We start from the raw sequence: 18,744 nt of genomic DNA, 5'->3' as shown, positions 1-18,744 counted from the left end.
TTAACCAATAACTTCATCCTGGACAGTCCTACCCAGTGGTATAGAAATAGCCCACACTTATTCAGACAAGCACTAGCAAAAATCTAACTGAGCAATCTCTTGAGGTGGGATAACTTCTCCAGTGCAGTATGTAAATAATCTCCTCATTTGTTCCCCCTTTACAGAACTTGCAAAGCAACATGCAGTACAAATCTTTACTTTCTAATGAAAGGAGAATGATTTTTGTTGAATTCAAAGGTTCTAAAGGCATGGAAGGTTATAAAGAAGAGATTTTATATAAAAAAGCACCTTTTATATAAAAAAGTATCTTGTATGGGCCGGGCGTGGTGAGTCAACGCCTGTAATCCCAGCACTTTGGGAGGCCGAGGTGGGTGGATCACGAGGTCAGGAGATCGAGACCATCCTGGCTAACACAGTGAAATCCCATCCCTACTAAAAAATACAGAAAGTTAGCTGGGCATGGTGGCAGGTGCCTTGTAGTCCCAGCTACTCAGGAGGCTGAGGCAGGAGGATGGCATGAACCCGGGAGGTGAAGCTTGCAGTGAGCTGAGATTGCATCACTGCACTCCAGCCTGGGCGACAGAGCAAGACTCCGTCTAAAAAAAAAGAAAAAAGGAAGAAAAGAATCTGTTTTCTTTTATAACAGGACACACTTGGAGAAACTGGTTATTTTACCAAGGCTTTGACTAGAATGGCATGCTTTTCTTTAAGGAATCAAAATGGAATTATGAAGCCAATAAAAGTTCCTTCAGAAAACTGTCCTCATACCTTGGCTGCACAGTCCCTGTAAAGGGTTCCTGGCTTGTGGTGAGTAAAGAATGTCACTTTATAACAGGCCTAGAAGCCCCAAGTTATCTTGAGACCATAAGAAGAGAGAACTTTACCCAAGTCATACAGGTATTTGATGGTGCCAACCTAAGGCTTTAAAAAAGTCTTATCTGAAATTCCTTATGGAACACAGTTTCATTAAAGCCAATTTTAAAAGGACTCTATATGGCACATAATTATTCTCACTGTGCTTTATGCAAATAACCATGCCAAGTATAATAAGACTAAAGTTTATTTTGTGAACAAGTCAGTTCTATCATGATTTGTCTTTAATAAAACTGAGGACCGGAGAGAAAAAAATTATGTTTCAAAAACTATGGTACACCTATTATTAGATTCTAGTCTCATCAGTTTTTGAGTTTTCTTCTGCAATTTAGATTAACCCTGCTTATTCCTGTGAACCAACCAGTGATCTCTGGCTGCAGGTCAGAAGAAACAAGACGGATGCGTAATGTAAAAATCTGGATCAATATTCTAATTCTGGGCACATATTGGAATCAGCTGGCAACCCCAAGAACCCAGTGGAATCAGCTAGCAACGCCATGAACCCAAGTCTTAGCAGGCATAACTATAGCCACCAGCTACCTGAGCATATTGGCAGTCTCAGAATTTTTTGGAGCTATCATCATCCCCTTATTTTGGCTTAGCATTCTTCTAATTCTAATAATCCTATTTCTCGCCTCTCACCTTCAGGCCATCAAGCTCCATGTGATCATCAGTGAGGGATACTGTCCTCTCAATATTCAAGAGCCAGCCTTCTACAGAGGACCCCTAGACTGCTCATTAGTGGGACATGACAGAGGCAAAATCCTGTCCCTGTCTCTTGGACCTGGTTGGATACTGCTTTCACCAACCCATGGAACCAGCTCTGCCCTGACAGCTAGCAAGAGGCCAAGACCTGCAGAACAATCACTACCACTCCTCTCTGTCAGCAGGAATCAGTTACAGAAGACTGACCTTCATCCACTTTCCCCAAAGAATTGGGGTACTGGACTCTTGAGGGGGGAAATGTTACAGGAGGTAGTTAGTCAGGCATGAGCAGGGCAAGAGATGGCCTAGCCTCCAACCTTGCCACACACACACAACAGGAATATCAGGCAACCATCAAGCTATGGTCAGGTGATTGCTAACTGTCTCTCTAAAATAATAATTGGTCATAGCAGATGCCAGGGAAAGGCAGTCTCCCAATACATAGAAACTCCTGAAACTGGTGATCAGCAGCATCCCAATAAGATCTCAGGAGTCTGGTGAATGGGCTCAAGCTTACACATTAAGAGGCAAAATTGTGGAGTTAACTAGTACATGGCCTTCTAAAGACATTTGTCTGGTAAGGGAAGAATGCCTCAAATGAGCATGTGTACAGCTCCAGTAAACACACTGCATGCTCTCCTCTCAAGTGTTAGCAGGCCACTGCACGTGCAGACAGCCTATCTCAAGGGAAGAAACAGGGGAGAAGGCATGCAAGGCCTTGGAAGCATGCTAACATATGAAACCCCAAGCCAAAGGTCAAACTGCACACTTGATCTCTCAAGTTGCCCGCTTTAGCCTCTTCCAAGGTAATCTCTCAAGTCACCTGCTTCACCCTTTCCCAAGTGTGTTTTACCTTCTCTCGTTCCTGCTCTAAAGCTTTTTAATAAACTTTTACTCCTGCTCTGAAACTTGCCTTGGTCTCTCCTTCTGCTTATGCCCTTCAGTCAAATTCTTTCTTCTAAGGAGGCAAGAATTGAGATTGCTGCAGACCTGTATGGATTTGCCATCAGTAACAAAACTTTCAAAAATCAAAGACAAAGAGAATTTTGAAAGCAGCAAGAAAAAACATTTGTCCTAATTTCAAAATATATTAGAAAACTGTAGCAATCAAACGAGCATGGCGCTGGCATAAAAACAGACACAGACCAATGAAAAAGAATAGAGAACCCAGAAATAAACCCATGCATATAGTTAGCTAATCTTCAGCAAAAGCACCAAGAATACACAATAGGGAAAGAATAGTGAAAGAAATTAAAATACTTTATCCAAAAATATATTTCTTTGACGTATTTTTAAATGGCTGCTACTTGGCCAGCAGACAGAAGTGGCCTTGTGAAGCTATTCTAAGTGGGGGAAATTTGCATCTGTAGAGAATCTCCATTAATGAAGTCATGCCCCCTCCCCTTTCTATGCCTTCCTCCAGATCCAGGAGAGGTTGAGAGTTTGACACCTTTATTATTTATTTATTTAAAACTTTTTCCTCCAACTCTGGCAGATGAACTGACACCTTTAAAAATCTGAAAAGAAACATTTACCATCTATTTTCTCTGAGGGAGGCTTCATCTACATAAAAAAGCCACCTTTGCCAGTCAAGCCTCCTCATTTCTCTTTCTCTAAACCTGCCTTGCCATTAAGCCTGATTTACCTGTTTCTGGACATTCTCTGAGTCTGCATTCTTTACTGTGGCCTCAGGATAATATACATGTTTCTGTAACTCATTGGGAAGTTGGGTTTTTATTCTGAAGGCTCCCATGGATGTATGTTAAATAAATGTTTATGCCTTTTCTCCTATTAATCAATCTGCCTCATGTCAGTGATTTTTACCAAAGCTTTAGGGAGCCAAGAGCCTATGGCTCCCACAGTAGTCTCATCAATAATTGGGCTGAGAAAACCGGATATCGACATATAAAAGAAAGAAACTGTACTCTTATCTTACACTACACACAAAAATCAACTCAAATAGGTTAAAGAGTTAAATATAAGACCCGAAAACAAGAAACTCCTAGACAACACAGGGAGAAAGCTTTCTGACATTGGTCTTGGTAGTGAATTTTGGATATAACATCAATAGCAAAGTCTACTAAAGTAAAAATAAACAAATGGAACTATATTAAACAAAAACTTTCTGCACAGGGAAGGAAACTATCAACGAAATGAAAACTGACAGAATAAGGGGAAATATTTGCAAACCATCTCTCAGATAAGGAGTTAATATCCAAAGTACATAATGAACTTGTAAACCAAAAATAAAATTCTAAGCGCCCCCAACTGACTGGTGGACGCTCCCCTCAGCCAAGGGCATTTCATATTATCCTGAAAAACTAGTTCAGGGTCTGATGGAAACTGGGGGTCAGATATGCCTCACAAACATCAACAGAGAGAGTTTAAGACTGATAGAACAGACTCTTTAAATCTGATAAGAAACACAGTCTATTCTCTCTGAAATCTATCTGTAGGCTTCATTTGCATGATAAAACCTTGGTCTCCAGATCCCTTTATCAAAACCCAGACATTCCTTTCTAATCTATTCCAGGTCTTTAGATAAAATCTCTTTCAACCAATTGCTAATCAGAAAATCTTTAAATCTGCCTCTGACCTGGTAGGCCCTGCTTTGAGTGGTCCTGCCTTTCTGGATTGAACCAATGTACATCTTATATGCATTGACCGATGTCTCGTGTCTCCCTAACATGTATAAAAGCAAGCTCTACCCTAACCTTGGGCATATGTTGTCAGGACATCCAGAGGCTGTTCACAGATGTATCCTTAACCTTGGCAAAATAGACTTTCTAAGTTGATTGAGACCTGTCTCAGATACTTTTGGTATACAAACTCATACAACTAAATAGCAGGAAAAAAAACTGATTTAAAAATGGGAAAATGACTTGAAGAGACATTTTTCCAAATAGCACATACAAATGGCCAAAAAGTATATAACAATGTTCTCAACCTCACTAAATTCAGGGAAATGCAAATCAAAACCACAGCTAGGTATCACTTCTACCTGTTAGAAAGGCTATTAAAGTTAAAACATAAGTGTTGTCAGAGATGTGTGAAAAGGAAACCCTTATCCACTGTTGATGGAAATGGTAATTGGGAGGTTCTCAAAAAAAATTAAAAATAGAATTACTGTATGATCCAACAATCCTACTGATACATATCCAAAGGAAATAAAATCATGACCTTGAAGAGCTATCTGCACTCCCGTGTTCATTACAGCATTATTCACAAGAGTCAAGATCTAGAAACAACTTATGCGTCTGTCGATAATGAATGGATAAAGAAAATGCAGTATATACATACAATGGAAAATTATTCAGCCTTAAAGAGAAGGACATCTCGGTCTATGTGACAACATGGATGTACCTGGAGGACATTATGCCAAGTGAAATTACTCAGCCACAGAAAGACAAAAACTGCATAATTTCACTCATATGTGTAATCTAAAAAGTCGAAGTTATAGAAGCATAGTAGAACAGTGGTTACCAGGAGGTGTAAGGTAAGATAAATGGGGAATTTTTGGTCAAGGTGTGCAAACTTTCAGTTATAAGATGAATACTTATGGAGACCTTATGTACACTATGGTGACTATGGTTAGTTACAATGTATACTTAAAATTTCCTAAGAGAGCCGGGGCATGGTGGTTTATGCTTGTAATCCCAGCACTCTGGGAGGCTGAGTTGGGCAGATCACGAGGTCAGGAATTTGAGACCAGCATAGCCAACATGGTGAAATCCCATCTCTACTAAAAATACAAAAATTAGTCAGGCATAGGGGCAGGCTCCTGTAATCCCAGCTACTTGGGAGGCTGAGGCATGAGAATCACTTGAACCTGGGAGGCAAAGGTTGCAGTGAACCGAGATCGCACCATTGCACTCCAGCCTGGGTAACAGAGTAAGACCCTGTCTCAAAAAAAAAAAAAAATTGCTAAGAGAGTAGGTCTGTTTTTGTTTGTTTGGTTGGTCGGTTGGTTTTGTTTTGTTTTTTAAAACATAGTCTTGCTCTGTCACCCAGGCTGGAGTGCAATAGCACCATCTCGGCTCACTGCGAGCTCTGCAAGCTCTGGGTTCAAGCGATTCTCCTGCCTCAGCCTCCTGAGTAGCTGGAATTACAGGCATGCGCCACCACACGCAGCTAATATTGTTTTTCTGTTTTTAGTAGACACGGGTTTCACCATGTTGGCCAGGCTGGTCTCAAACTCGTGACCTCAAGTGATCCACCCACCTCGGCCTCCCAAAGTACTGGGATTACAGGTGTGAGCCACAGCTCACAGCTTCATTCTTTTTCATGGCTGTGTAGTATTCCATGGTATATACATACCACATTTTCTTTACAATATTTATTTGTCAATCATATCTCAGTGAAGTCAGAGAAAAAAAAGAACCTGAAAGAAACACAGCAACCCTGGCAAAAGGGCTGGGCCCAGAAACTTCTCATGTTGCACTTACCTTTGACATCTGTAGTCTCTTGGGTACCAGCCCAGCAGAGAAGACGACAGGCAGAACTGTTTGGCAATGACATCCTAAGAAAAGCAAGTAGAAGAAACAAGTTACAAATTTATGGATTTATAAATCACATGAAGCCTATGGACTTACAGGAATTTCCATTTATCTTTTTTTAAAGCTTTCATTTTAGGTTTGGAGGTACACGTGAAGGTTTGTTATTTAGATAAACTCGTGTAATGGGGGTTTGTTGTACAGATTACTTCATCACCCAGGTATTAGGTCTAATACCCCATAGCAATTTTTTTCTGCTCCTCTCCCTCCTCCCACCCTCCACCATCCGGTAGACCCCAGTGTCTGTAGTTTCATTATTTTTTTGAGACGGAGTCTCACTCTGTCACCACGCTGGAGTGCAGTGGTGTGATCTTGGTTCACTGCAACTTCCATCTCCCAGGTTCAAGTGATTCTCTTGCCTCAGCCTCCTGAGTAGCTAGGACTACAGGCGCGCACCACCAAGCCCAGCTAATTTTTGTATTTTTAGTAGAGACAGGGTTTCACCACGTTGGCCAGGATGATCCCGATCTCTTCACCTTGTGATTTGCCTACCTCAATCTCCCAAAGTGCTGGGATTACAGGTGTGAGCCACTGCACCCGGCCACGTTGTTCCCTTCTTTGTGTCCATGTGTTCTCATTATTAAACTCTCACTTATAAATGAGAACATGCCGTATTTAGTTTTCTGTTCCTGCATTAGTTTGCTAAGGATAATGGCCACCAGCTCCATCCATGTTTCTGCAAAAGACATGATCTTGTTCTTTATTGTGACTGCATAGTATTTCATGATGTATATGTACCCCATTTTCTTTTTACAACCTGTCATTGATGGGCATTTAGTTTGATTCTATGTCTTTTCTATTGTGAATAATGCTGCAGTGAACATTCGCATGCATGTGTTGTTATGTTCTAGAAAGATTTCATGACGCAGACACCAAAAGCAATCACAACAAAAGCCAAAGTTGACAAAGAGGATCTGGTTAAACCTAAGAGCTTCTGCACAGCGAAGGAAACTATCAACAGAGTAAACAGCCTACAGAAGAGAACAAAATATTTGCAGACTATGCATCTGACAAAGGTCTAATATCCGGCATCTAAAGGGACTTAAACAAATTTGCAAGAAAAAAATAAACAATCTCATTAAAAAGTGGGCAAGGAACATAAACAGACACTTTTGAAAAGAAGACATGTGGCCAAAAAGCATATGAAAAAAAACTCATTATCACTGATCATTAGAGAAATGCAAATAAAAACCACAATGAGATACCATCTTATACCAATCAGAATGACTATTACTAAAAAGTTAAAAATAACAGATGCTGGCAAGGCTGCAGAGAAAAGAGAACACTTGTACACTGTTAGTAGGAGGGTAAATTAGTTCAACCATTGTGGAAAACAGTATGACATTTCCTCAAAAAGCTAAAAACAGAACTACCATTCTACCCAGTGATCCCATTACTGGGTATTTACCCAGAGGAATATAAATCATTCATCTTTTTATTTCGTTTTTAAACATTTGTTTGTTCTCTTCCACTCTTTCCATGCTCCCAACTGTAATCCCACAATCCCATTAAATAAACTACAGTTGGACTTTCTTATCATCTTTAGTGATTTGTTTGTTCTCTAATTTGTCATAAAAGGGTAACATTTTCAACTTCTGCGCATGAAAAGCTCAAACATTAAGTTTATAATTATTTCAAAGGGATTTATGAGTGTTTCTCTAGGGAGCTGTTTTCGAAATAAGATAAGTGCTATGAATGGGATAAGAAAGATTACAGTAATTATGTTGGTTTCTGAAAAAACCAAAAACTTAATATCAGCGGAGTAACTTGGGGACTCACAGATGCAGTGTGTATCCTTTGAAACACATCTGTATCCCAGTTTCCTTGAATCCAAATATGACACTCTAAGCAAGCAGGGACTGGGTGGGAAGCGCAGGTTATTTTGTATGGAATGAACAAAGTCATCAATTTCTAGAATTCAACACATGGTAGTAATTATTTTGGGGGTCTCTGATTGAGGGAGGAGGGTCCTCATGCTTCAGGAACCTGTAACTCTGTGACGCAGGGGTAGAGTGGAATTGATATCAGCCTAACGAGCCCTAAAATATTCCTATACATGTATTCAGCACACAAACCAGCCCTAATCATTCCTGAGACAGGGGTTGGTCGCCTACTCTGCATCTTTCTTCTCCTAACCAACAGCAGCAGTTGAATCACCTGGGGGTATGAATTTAAAAGTGCAGATTTTTAAGCTAAATCCCCAGTAATTATTGTTCAGTAGATTTGGGGCAGATGGTCTGATACAGGTGGTCATTGGGCCAATTTCCCAACTTCTACAGGAACCACTTAATTGCTTCTCTTAATATATTTTATCGCTAAAAACTATAATTTGGTTTGGGCTGGGGTTTTTTTTTTTTTTTTTTTTTAATTTTATGTAAGCAGAATTATACAGTATGTCACCTGGTTCAAAATGCCCAACATTATGTTCGTGAGATTATTGAGTGGAACCATAGTTTTTCTTATTCATTACTATACAGTATTCCATTGTATGACCACACCACAGCTGACGCTTCTGTCAATGAATAGTACTTATTCTGCATTTTGCTTGTTTTAGTTTTTTTGGCTATTATGAAAAGTACTGCTAAGAACATTATTGTACATGTCTCTCAACGTACATGTGAAAGCACATTTCAGTTGGAGTAGAATTGCTACGTCTACAATATCCATAGAATCAACTGTAGAAGGTAAAACTAAACTTTTTCTAAAGTGCGTCATCAACGTATGTTCCCATCAGCTGTATATGAGAGATCTTATTGTTAGGCATCCTTATCAACACTTAGTAGGCTTTTTTTTTTTAAGACTCAAGGGGTATATGTGCAGGTATGTTACATGAATATATTGTGTGATGCTGAAATTTAGGCTTATATTGAACCTGTCACCCAAATAGTGAACTTAGTACCCAATAGGTAGTTTTTCAACCCTTGCTCCTTTCCCTCTCTGCCCTCAGTGTCTACTGTTTCATTTTTATGTCCATGTGTATCCACTGTTTAGCTCCCACTTATAAGTGAGAACATGCTGTGTTTGATTTTCTGTTTCTGCATTAATTCACTTGCCAGCTGCATCCGTGTTGCTGCAAAAGGCATTATTTCATTCTTTTTCATGGCTGTGTAGTATTCCATAGTGTATACATACCACATTTTCTTTATCCAATCCACCATGGATGAGCACCTAAGTTGATTCCAAGTCATTGCTATGGTGAATAGTGCTGCAATGAACATACGAGCACATGTGTCTTTTTGCTGAAATGATTTACTTTCCTTGGGATATATACCCAGTAATGGGATTGCTGGGTCAATGGTAGTTCTATATTCAGTTCTTTGAGAAATCTCCCAACTACTTTCCACAGGAGCTGAACTAATTTGCATTTCCACTAACAGTGTTTAAATGTTCCCTTTTCTCTCCAACCTCATCAACATCTGTTATTTTTTGACTTTTTATTAACAGCCATTCTGCTTGGTGTGAGATGGTATCTCATTGTGGTTTTGGTTTGTATTTCTTTGATGATTAGTGATGCTGAGCATTTTTTCAGGTTTGTTGGCCACTTGTTGTGTCTTCTCTTGAGAAGTGTCTATTCATATCTTTTGTGCAATTTTTTTTTGAGACAAGGTCTCACTCTGTCACCCAGGCTGGTGTGCAGCGGCATGATCATAGCTCGCTGCAGCCTCGAACTACCAAGCTCAACCAATACTCCCACCTCAGCCTCCTGAATAGCTGAGACCATAGGCACATGCCACCATACCTGGCTAATTCTTTTTTTGGGGGGGTTGGGGGGTGATGAGGTCTCCCTATGTTCCCAGGCTGGTCTCAGATTCCTGGGACAAGCAATCCTCTTCCTGCCTCAGCCTTTCAAAGTGCTGGGATTACAGGCGTCAGCTACCCACCTGGCCCTTTGAGTACTTTTTGATGGGTTTGTTGGTTTTTACTTGTTGATTTAAGTTCTTTATGGATTCTGGATAGTAGTCCTTTGTTGGATGTATAGATTAAAAATATTTTCTCTCATTCTGTGGGTTGTCTCTTTACTCAATTGATAGTTTCTTTTGCTATGCAGAAGCTCTGTGGTTTAATTAGGTCCCAATTGTCAGTTTTTGTTTTTGTTGTGTTTGCTTTTGAGGACTTAGCCATGAATTCTTTGCCTATGGCAATGTCCAGAAGAGTGTTACCTAGGTGTTTTCTTCTAGGATTATTATTATTTGTTTTTGTTGTTGTTGTTGTTGTTGTTTTTTGAGACGGAGCTCTGTCGCCCAGGTTGGAGTACAGTGGCTCGATCTTGGCTCTCTGCAAACTCCGCCTCCCGGATTCAAGTGATTCTCCTGCCTCAGCCTCCCGAGTAGCTGGGATTACAGGCGCCTGCCACCATGTCCAGCTAATTTTTTTGTATTTTTAGTAGAAATGGGGTTTCACCATGTTAGCTAGGCTGGTCTTGAACTCCTGACCTCAGGCGATCCGCCTGCCTAGGCCTCCCAAAGTGTTGGGATTACAGGCGTGAGCCACCATGCCCAGCCTCTTCTAGGATTTTATAGTTTGAAGTCTTATATTTAAGTCTTTAATCCATCTTGAGTTAATTTTTTTATATGGTGAAAGCTAGGGGTCCAGTTTTCTTCTGCATATGGTTAGCCAGTTTTCCCAGCACCACTTATAGAATAGTGTGTCCTTTCCCCTTTTTTATTTTTATTGACTTTTTCAAAGATCAGTTGACTGTAGGTGTGTGGCTTAATTTCTGGGTTCTTTATTCTGTGCCATTGGTCTATAATTGACACTTAATATTAATGGTCTTTTAAATTTTAACTTTTCTGGAAGGTGTTTAGCATAAACTCTTTGTAGTTTTAATTTGCGTTTTATGATTGCTAACGCAGTTGAGCACCTTTGGTATGTTTATTGGTTATTTGGATATCTTGGTTTATTGATTTAATTTTGAAGTCTCTTTCCTATTTTTCTAGTGGGTTGTGTTTTTTTGGTATTAATTTGTAAGAGTTCTTACAAATTCATATATATACACATATACGTATATAAGTACATATATCTCTCATAGATGCCTTTTGTCAGTCACTAAGTTGAAAATATATTCTTCTCTGTGGCTTGCCTTTTTATACACCCTTAATTTTGTATTTTGTTGAATAGAACCACTTAATTTTAAGGTAATTCAAAATTTATCTAACTTTTTCCTTACAGTTAGTGCTTTTTGTGTTTTGTTTAAGAAATATTTGCCAACCTTGAAATAGTCAAGATATTCTCCATATTGTCATCTAATGGTTTCATTGATTTGCCTTTTACACTTTGATATTTAATTCATCTGAATTAATTTATTTGGAATTGAAAACATTGCCTTTCTCTGCTGCTTTGCTGTTTTTTGTTTGTTTGTTTTTTGTTTTTTTATGAATCAAGTATTTGTATATGCATGGGTCTGTTTCTGGCTCTTTATGCTGCTTCACTGGTCTTTGTTTATTCTTGTTTCATGAAAGCACCTGCCTCAACTATTAAAGCTTTATAGTAAGTTTGTTGTTGATAGAACAAGACCCTCACCTTTTTGTTGTTGTTGTTGTTTGTTTTGTTTGTTTTGAGAGTATCTCAGCTATTTCCTGGCTCTTTGTAGTTCCACATGAATTTTAGAATCATTGTGTCAAGTTCTACAAAAACACCTATTGGAACCGTATAAAATCTATAAATCAATTTGGAAAGAACTGACATTTTTACAATATCCTTGTATTAGTCCATTTTCACACTGCTATAAAGATACTACCTGAGACTGGGTAATTTATGAACAAAAGAGGTTTAATTGACTCACAGTTCCACATGGCTGGAGACTCCTCAGGAAACTTACAATCATGGCAGAAGACGAAGGGGAAGCAAGGCACATCTTACATGGTGGCAGGAGAGAGAGAGCATGCAGGGGAAACTGCCACTTTTAAACTATCAGATATCATGAGAACTCTTTCACTATCACAAAAGCAGCATGGGGAAAACTGCTCCCATGATCCAATTACCTCCCACCAAGACCTTCCCTCGACAGTGGGAATTACAACTGGATATGAGATTTGGGTGGGACACAGAGCCAAACCACATCAATCATCTTTCAATTAATGAACATGGTTTGTATCTCCTATTAGATTGCCTCTATTTTCTCGAATGTCTTCTAGTTTTCTGAGTGGAGATCTTGCACATCTTTGATTACATTTCTTCCTAGAGATGTGACCTATTTTAGCCATGTTGCAGGTGCCATTTTTCTTTTTTTTTTTTTTTTTTTTGAGGCAGGGTCTAACTCTGTCACCCAGGCTGGAGTGCAGTGACACAATCATGACTTACTTCAGCCTCCACCTCCCAGGCTTAAGTAATCTTCCCACCTCAGCCTCCCAAGTAGCTGGAACCACAGGCATGTGTCACCACCACCCGGCTATTTTTTTTATTTTTGTAGAGATGAGGTCTCACTATGTTGCCTGGGCTGATATGTGGCATTTTTCACATCATTTTTAACTGATACTGGTAAGCACTAACTTTTTAATTTCCTCTTTTAATTTAAATATTAAAAGTTTGTATCACGCATGGCCAGGCGCGGTGGCTCATGCCTGTAATCCCAGCACTTCGGGAGGTCGAGGCAGATGGATCACCTGAGGTTGGGAGTTCAAGACCAGCCTGGACAACATAGTGAAACCCCGTCTCTACTAAAAATACAAAAATTTCAAACGTGTCTTTTGCAAATATTTCCTTCCAGTCTGTGGTTTGTCTTCTCATTCTCTTGACATTGTCTTACTCAGAACAGATATTTTTAATTTTAATGAAATTCAGCTTATCAATTATTTCTCTGATGGATCATACCTTTGGTGTTGTATCTAAAATATCATTGCCATTGCCATACCCAAAGTTATTTAAGGTTTCTCCTGTCATCTTCTAGGAGTTTTATAGTTTTGCATTTTACATTTAGGTTTATGATCCATTTTGAGTTAATTTTTGTGAATGGTATAAGGTCTGTGTCTCAGTTAATTTTCCGGCATGTGGACGTCTAGTTGTTCCAACACCATTTGTTGAAAAGAACAATATTTGCTCCATTGTATTGCCTTTGCTTCTTTGTCAAAGACCAGTTGACCATATTTATGTGGGGCTATTTCTAGGCTCTTTATTCTGCTTCATTGATATATTCTCTCACCGATACTACACTATCTTGATTACTTTGGCTTTATAGTGAGCATTAAAGTTAGGTAGTGTCAGTCCTCCAACTCTATGTTCTTCTTCAATATCGTGTTGGTTATTCTTGGTCTTTTGCCTGTCCATATAAACTTTAGAATTAGTTTGTTGATATTCAGAAATTAACCGGCTAGGATTTTTATTGGAATTGCATTTAATCTATAGACCAATTTGGGAAGAGGTGACATCTTGATAATACTGAGTCTTCCTATCCATGGACATGGAAAAATCTCTACATTTATTTAGTTCTTTTTAGATTTCTTTCATTGGAATTTTTTAGTTTTCCTTATGTAGATCTTGTACATATTCTGTTAGATTTATATCTAAGTGTTTAACTTTGGGAGATGCTAATATATATGGTATCATGTTTTTTATTTAAAATTCCACTTGTTTATTGCTCATACATAGGAAAATAGTTGATTTTTTATATATTAACATTGTATTCTGCAATCTTGCTGTAATAGCTTAGTAGTTCCGGGATTTTTTTTTTTTTTTTTTTTTTTTTTTTTTTTTTTTTTTTTTTTGCTGATTCTTTCAGATTTTCTATGTAGATGATAGTGTCATCTGCAAACAAAGACAGTTTTAGTTCTTACTTCCCAATTTATATGCCATTTCATTCCTTGTCTTGAATACAGAAAGAATCAAGACTTAATATTTTATACTTGAGCCACATTCCTGTCTTAGGAATTCCAAAATGTGACCCTTCCCTTATTTTAACCTTGGCAGACAACTGGGATTGATGACAATATTTCATAATAGCTTAAGGTCTGTATCACACTAATCTCCATTCTCCAAATTCAGAATCCTTTTGATTATATTTATAAATTTACATATCTGCAGTTAAAACTGGTTCAGAACCAAATGATCAAGACTTTTACCAAGTTTTTTCTACCTCATACAATATGAATATTCAATGTATGTGGTAAATAAATATGATGAGTAAAAAGTATAATATATAATGTTTTGTATATTTTAATACTTTCTTGACTTAACCCACTTTATATGATCAGTCATTTTATGTTTTGTCCCAATAATTCTCCTTGGACCATTCTGATTTTACAGTGATGTAGAATGTCCCTCAATAGCCTTATGGAATTTTAATCAAATAGCTTTTGCTCAGAACTTAAAAAGACATTTGTCCTTGGGACTAAAATTAGCCATGAAAAAGATTAAAAACAAAGCAAATTTAGAATATAATCAGTACTTTCAAAATGAGCTCAATCTGTACTTCATCTTCATTTATAACACTTGCTTCTTCTTAGCGTCTAATAGAATAAGCAATAGTTGTGCAAAGAATGTATTTACATTTCTGAGGTTCCAAAAACAGGTGAACCTCACAAGCCCATGCTCTTTTGTGTTTTGCAATGTCACAGGCCGCCTTGGTTGGAATGATTCACATAATGATCACTCTCTGAATAGGAAAAAATTCAAAGTTCTATACATTTTCAACAGATGTTCTATACATTTTCAACAGATGTCCTATTCCTGCATTTTTTTCAGTTATTAAGTATAGTACCTTTTTTCCTACTCTGGTAAATGGATCTGTTTGGATACCACCTTTCTTTCAAACACTATTTTCAAAAAGGACCTCAGCAGTGCTTAAAGACTCCTGTTATGGTTTGAGTGTGTCACTTAAAAGTTCATATGTTAGAAATTTAATCCCCAATGCAATAGCTTTGGGAGGTAGGGCCTAATAAGAGGTGATTGGGTCATAAGTGTGGGACCTTCACAAATAGATTAATAATATGAGCAGGTTAGTTATCTCAAGAGGAGGCTGTTACAAAGCAAGTTCAGTTTCGGTATCTCTCTCTGTTGCAAGTGCTCTCTTCCACCTTTCACCCTCTGCGATAAGATGATCATCTTATTGCATCCTCACCAGATGCTGGTACCGTGTTCTTGGACTTCTCGTTCTCCAATAACCATGAGCCAAATAAACTTCTATCATTTATAATTTACCCAGTCTGTGGTATTGTGTTGTAGAAGCAGAAAATGACTAAGACAACTCCACTACCTGGCCAAGAGGAACCTCAAGTATCACAGAATTAGCAAAGGGATGTCCAAAGCTAATTAAGTGCCAATATACTTGAGAGATATTTTTAAAATGCAGAAATTATAGTTTGTTGGACTAAACCATGCAAGGCACCCAACTGGGAAGTCTTTCTGAGACATTTTAACTTTAAGCACTTGTTTTGATGATTTGGAAAGGCCTGGATGGAAATATAACTAATATTTATCAGGGTATTATGTGGGTTATTGCTGACATCTGAAGTTGAGGTTAATAATTCAACTGATTATCAAATAGGTTCCAAGAATTTGGATAAAATATTTACCAATTAATATATACAGAGAGATAGATTTAATAACAAGTCCTGATATTTTTCCACATCCCCACTTATACTTTCTCAAATGTACTTAGCTCCTGACAGCTCCTTGATGGTGTTTGGGGCTAAATGGTTCTTTCTCCATGCACTGTGCTTTTCCATTCCCCACCTCACCTGCCTGTCAAACCAGCTTGGAGGAAACTTGTTTTACTGAGCTCTCTTCAGACATACAACACTCCCTCCCTCACCAGACACCCAAAAAATCTCCTTTCTTTGTGCTGATTAGTTATTTCTATAGTTGCAGTCACTTTATAAACTGAAATTAATTTTTTTGATTTTGGGCTTATCATAGGGCCTGGCTTACAGTAAACACTCAGAAAATGCAATAACCACAGGTAGGGAATAGGGAAGGATTTCGTCAATTTCTTCCTGCTCTGAAGGAACTTCTAAGCCCCTGAAAGCCAGAAACCAAACAAGAAACAAAGCGAAATTCTCAGGAGCACCTTTTTGCTGAAAAGAGAACTCCAAATACCCAAAATTTAGTCAAATATTCATATCCATATCCTTTCAGGAGTAGGCAGTTATATATAATTTTAGGAATACTAAATAGAGAATAGGATCATAATTTCAGCTGGTCACTGACATTTAGCTCTTCTTCCTGCTGACATTTACAAAAGAAAATACAGAGGGTTAAAGTCTATGAAGTCTTTCAGGGTCTACAATACATCTTTCTTCTAAGGGCACTCTTGTCTATTTATAGTGATATATCCCGGTGCAAATTACAAAGAAATCTTACTGTTTACACTCAGGCTGATGCTGTCCTGCTCTAAAAGAAAATTGGCTGCATGTGGACTTGTCCAGTTGTTTTTTCCGGTAACTGCCTATGTATGTTGTCATGGAAGAATCTGACCATCGTGTTTCATCCTGCCAAGATGCTCCAGCCTTGCGTCTGATCAGATCAAACTCTTGAGAAGTAAGAGGGCTAAAGGGCAGAAGAATTTGTGGAGTCAAGTAGAAGAAGTGTGACATAACTACGAATGGCCTGCTCTGGATGAAAACTTGTCAAGTCCTCTACATAATGAAGAATTAATTTCCTTCTAGCAGCAGGAAGCAATTGACTGGGCTCACCAAACTTTGTGACTCAACAATTCACAGAGTGCAGAAGCTTAACTGTCTTAGATATAGTTGCCAAGCAACAGATCACAAAATTCCACAAATGCTACCCCCTTGTCTCCCGAGGGAGGCAAATTTTAACTAATAAATTTTTAAGTTATATAACTTTCTGGATTTTGCTCTAAGAAATATGCTGCTTCATAATTCTGGCAAGAAAGCAGGTGGCAAAATTATTTGTGTTTTACTGCTATCACAAATAAAGCAGTAATTCCTAATGATGGTGGTTCAAGAAGTGGAAATGAGATGAAAGAACAGTGCCAAGCATTCACTTCTCCTAAAGATCTCCAAGTGTCTGGAAGAGAACATGAACTGCCTGTAATGTCAACAATAGCAGGTGACTCAACAGCTTCTCATATGTCACAGAGTAGTGGTGCTCTGGCTGGCTGCACACTAGTCACCCTGGAAGCTGTTAAAATAAGCAGGACTCCAGGCCCCCACCACAGAGATTCTGATTTAGTTGATGTGGAGCAGGGCCCAGGCATCACTATTTGTTTAAAGCTTAATCCTGGAGGATTCTAAAGAGCAGCCAGGGTTAAGAATTAAGGTCATGGACGCAGAAAAAACTTTTGACAAAATCCAGCATCCCTTTAGGATTAAAACTTGAGGCAAAATTGGCAAGAAGGGACATACCTCAAAATATTAAAAGCCATCTATGAAAAACCCACAGCCAACATTATACTGAATGGGGAAAAGTTGAAGGCATTCCTCCTGAGAACTGGAAAAAGAAAAGGATGCCCACTTTCACTACTTCTATTCAACATAGTACTGGAAGGCCTAGCCAGAGCAATCAGACAAGAGAAAGAAATAAAGGACATCCAGATCAGTAAAGAGGAAGTCAAACAGTTGCTGTTCACCGATGACATGATCATATACCTAGAAAATCCTAAAGACTTATCCAAAAAGCTTCTAGATCTAATAAATGAATTCAGTAAAGTTTCAGGATACAAAATCAATGTACGCAAATCAGTAGCACTGTTATACACCAACAGCAACCAAGCTGAGAATCAAATCAAGAACTCAACCCTTTTTATAACAGTTGCAAAAATAAATAAATAAATAAATAAAATACTTAGGAATACACCTAACAAAGGAGACGGAAGATCTCTACAAGGAGGATGGGCACGGTGGCTCACGCCTGTAACTCAGCACTTTGGGAGGTCAAGGTAGGCAGATCACAAGGTCACGAGATTGAGACCATCCTGACTAACACGGTGAAACCCCATCTCTACTAAAAAGTACAAAAAATTAGCCAGGCGTGGTGGTGGGCACCTGTAGTCCCAGCTACTCAGGAGACTGAGGCAGGAGAATGGCGTGAACCTGGGAGACGGAGCTTGCAGTTAGCTGAGATCACACCACTGCACTCCAGCCTGGGTGACAGAACGAGACTCCACCTCAAAAAAAGAAAAAAAAAGATCTCTCCAAGGAAAACTACAAAACACTGTTGAAAGACGTCATATATAACACAAACAAATGGAAAAACATCCCTTGCTCATGGATGGGTGGAATTAATATTGTGAAAATGACCATATTGACAAAAACAATCTATAAATTCAATGCAATTTCCATCAAAATGCCATCATCATTCTTCACAGAAGTAGAAAAACAATCCTAAAATTCATATGGAATAAAAAAAAAATCTGTGTAACCAAAGCAAGACTAAGCAAAATGAACAAATCTGGAAGCATCACATTACCCATCTTAAAAGTATACTACAAGGCTATACTTACTAAAACAGCATGGTACTGGTATAAAAATAGCCACATAGACCAATTGAACAGAATAGAGAACCCAGAAATAAAGCCAAATACTTATAGCCAACTGATCTTCAACAAAGCAAACAAAAACATAAAGTGGGGAAAGGGCACCCTATTCAACAAATGGTGCAGGGATAATTGGCAAGCCACATGTAGAAGAATGAAACTAGATCTTTGTCTCTCACCTTA

General features: G+C 38.5%; 1 protein-coding gene and 1 long non-coding RNA gene across 3 annotated transcripts in view; one reads left to right on the top strand and one right to left on the bottom strand.

Annotated features, from left to right (window-relative positions):
• C5H4orf51 (chromosome 5 C4orf51 homolog) overlaps positions 1–16,798 on the bottom strand; it is a 71,503-nt gene extending 54,705 nt beyond the window's left edge. Inside the window, exons 1-2 of one of the 2 annotated variants that reach the window (XR_012435148.1) lie at positions 6,624–6,757; positions 6,024–6,097 (exon numbers count right to left, since the gene is read on the bottom strand). Coding sequence is in view for 1 of the 2 variants with exons in the window: in XM_005556015.5 (XP_005556072.1) it covers positions 6,024–6,097; positions 16,425–16,657 (307 nt within the window). In the remaining variant the exon portion in view is untranslated. Of the gene's footprint in view, positions 1–6,023; positions 6,098–6,623; positions 6,758–16,424 lie in introns of those variants that run through there. The other variant, XM_005556015.5, reaches the window with a different exon arrangement.
• On the top strand, positions 584–3,373 carry LOC141410344 (uncharacterized). Its single transcript, XR_012435149.1, has 2 exons — positions 584–807; positions 1,522–3,373. It is a non-coding gene; the product is annotated as an uncharacterized lncRNA (long non-coding RNA).
• Positions 16,799–18,744: the final 1,946 nt, after the last annotated feature.

Source organism: Macaca fascicularis, chromosome 5, assembly GCF_037993035.2.
Source record: "Macaca fascicularis isolate 582-1 chromosome 5, T2T-MFA8v1.1".
In the NCBI taxonomy this organism is placed as follows: domain Eukaryota; kingdom Metazoa; phylum Chordata; class Mammalia; order Primates; family Cercopithecidae; genus Macaca; species Macaca fascicularis.
This window is presented reverse-complemented; position numbering and strand designations above follow the sequence as displayed.